Source organism: Otolemur garnettii, unplaced genomic scaffold, assembly GCF_000181295.1.
Source record: "Otolemur garnettii isolate 467f Iridium unplaced genomic scaffold, OtoGar3 scaffold00055, whole genome shotgun sequence".
NCBI lineage: Eukaryota > Metazoa > Chordata > Mammalia > Primates > Galagidae > Otolemur > Otolemur garnettii.
In genome coordinates this window covers 4,998,494-5,000,308 of record NW_003852450.1, presented here as the reverse complement: position 1 = coordinate 5,000,308, position 1,815 = coordinate 4,998,494, and the positions used below count along the sequence as shown (strand labels likewise).

General features: G+C 51.3%; 1 protein-coding gene across 1 annotated transcript in view; it reads right to left on the bottom strand.

The window, feature by feature from the left end:
• The window catches only part of PLEKHA6 (pleckstrin homology domain containing A6), a 62,520-nt gene that overhangs the window by 18,573 nt on the left and 42,132 nt on the right, over positions 1-1,815 (bottom strand). Inside the window, exons 12-13 of the mRNA XM_012806661.2 lie at positions 1,453-1,607; positions 551-646 (exon numbers count right to left, since the gene is read on the bottom strand). Of these exons, the coding sequence (XP_012662115.1) occupies positions 551-646; positions 1,453-1,607 (251 nt within the window). The remainder of the gene's footprint in view (positions 1-550; positions 647-1,452; positions 1,608-1,815) is intronic.

Sequence of the window (1,815 nt, the reverse complement as noted above, 5' to 3'; positions counted from 1 at the left end):
AAGAAGAATTCCTGAGATCACTACGTCCATCCTCCTGCCTCCCACTAGACCAGTGGTTCTCAACCTTCCTAATGCCACGGCCCTTTAATACAGTTCCTGTGGGACCTGCAGGTTGAGAACCGCTGCACTAGACTGTTTTTAACCCATCCCAGGAAGGAAAGCCTCTTTCATGTTGAAGAAGTCGCAGGTAGATTTGCTCCCAGGCTGCTGCCTCTTCTAATGTCTGACAGGTGTTTATATTTATGCATGTTTTTTAAGTCCTTTCAATTGTAAACACTTTATGCCTAACCTAGGTTTCCCTTGCCTCCGCTTGAGCTCCTTGGCTTGTGAATTGATAGAATCAGGGGAATCCTGTATTATCTTCACCTGGAACTGAGAGTCTGTTACTAATGGTCTGAACCTTTTCTTTTGTCTCAGGATCCACTCTTTGTCTTAAATCCCTGAGATTGCTGAAGTGAGAAAGGAAGCCACTTCTATCCCTTTTGTCTGAAGGGAAAAGGGAAGGCACAGAGCATATCCCAAGTCCTGCCTGCTGGGGGCCCTTCCTTACCTGGATGTCCAGATTGAGCTGCTCCCAGAGGTCGTCATGCAGGGCAGAGACCTCAGACTCGAGGTTCTCATACTCTATGGTGCTGTTCGTCAGGGCCTGCAAGGGGAGGGGTGGCATTTGCTGAAAAGCTGCTCTCACCAAACATTCCTCCTTACCCTACAATGGGGCCTGGGACCAGGGTACCTGAGGTCTGGAGGTCTGGGGAGGAGGGACTGAAGGAAAGGGACACCAGGCTGAGACATTCTGATGACAGCCAAACACTAGCCTTACAAGAGATGCAACAGCCCGTCCCACTGCAAACAGAAATTAAGAGAAAACTGAAATCCAAAGGGGATAATTTCACTGTTATACCCTCCTGTCCTCCCCAGGCTGCAGGATAAAAGTGGAGGGCAAAGAAGAAAGAGCCTGAAGGAGGATGTTTGTTCTCTGGAAGTTAGAGACCATCCTCCATTCTGGGCCTTGTTTTTCTAGGGCTTTGGCTTCTCATAGCCATTCTCCAATCAGTCTGTGCTGGAGGGCCTGGCTGTACCCACTGGGAAGTGATATGGGCAGCAGCATCTGTGCCAGCACACTGCTTCTCCAAGGGAGACAACCAAAGTGGGCAGGAAAGCAGTTAGAACAGCCAAGGAATTAAGAACCCTGTAACTTCACGCTCTGGTACAGGTATGGTGGGAAATAAGTTCATCTCCTCAGTGGAAACGCCATGGGTTGTGCAGGCTGGTGTATTTGCTATCTGTTTGCAAGGCAGTGCCAAGGTCTTTATTTATGCCCCGCCTGGAGAGGAGGGCCCTGCTCTCACCCTCCCAGGAGAATCTGGACTAGGGCAGCACAACCCAGCAGTGGGGGCTCTCCTGCCCAGTGCTGAGCAGCAGTCAGCACAGACCCCTGTGCCCCCAGATTACCGTGGTTGCTTGAGACAGCTCCACGCGGATGTTGATGAGCTGCTTCTGCAGTGATTCCTTCTTGTGCAGTAGCTTCTCGGGGTAGGCGGGCTGGCTTCCGAACATCTCCAGCTCCTGGTGCGTCCCCATCAGGGCACTTTCCAGGCTTTCCTGTAGGAAGGCAGGGAGGATGGACATGAGTAGCCCTGGTACCTCCTTTCTGGGATGTGGTAAGCAGAGGCCTGAGCCCTTAGAGATTGAACAGGCAGCTAGGTAGAGGCTGTCCTCACCTCAGCTAAGGTCCCTGGAAAACGGTCAGCAGTTCTGTTTAAAGATGGGACATAAGCTTAAGGAAGGACAAAGCTCTGACAGCTTAGGATGGAG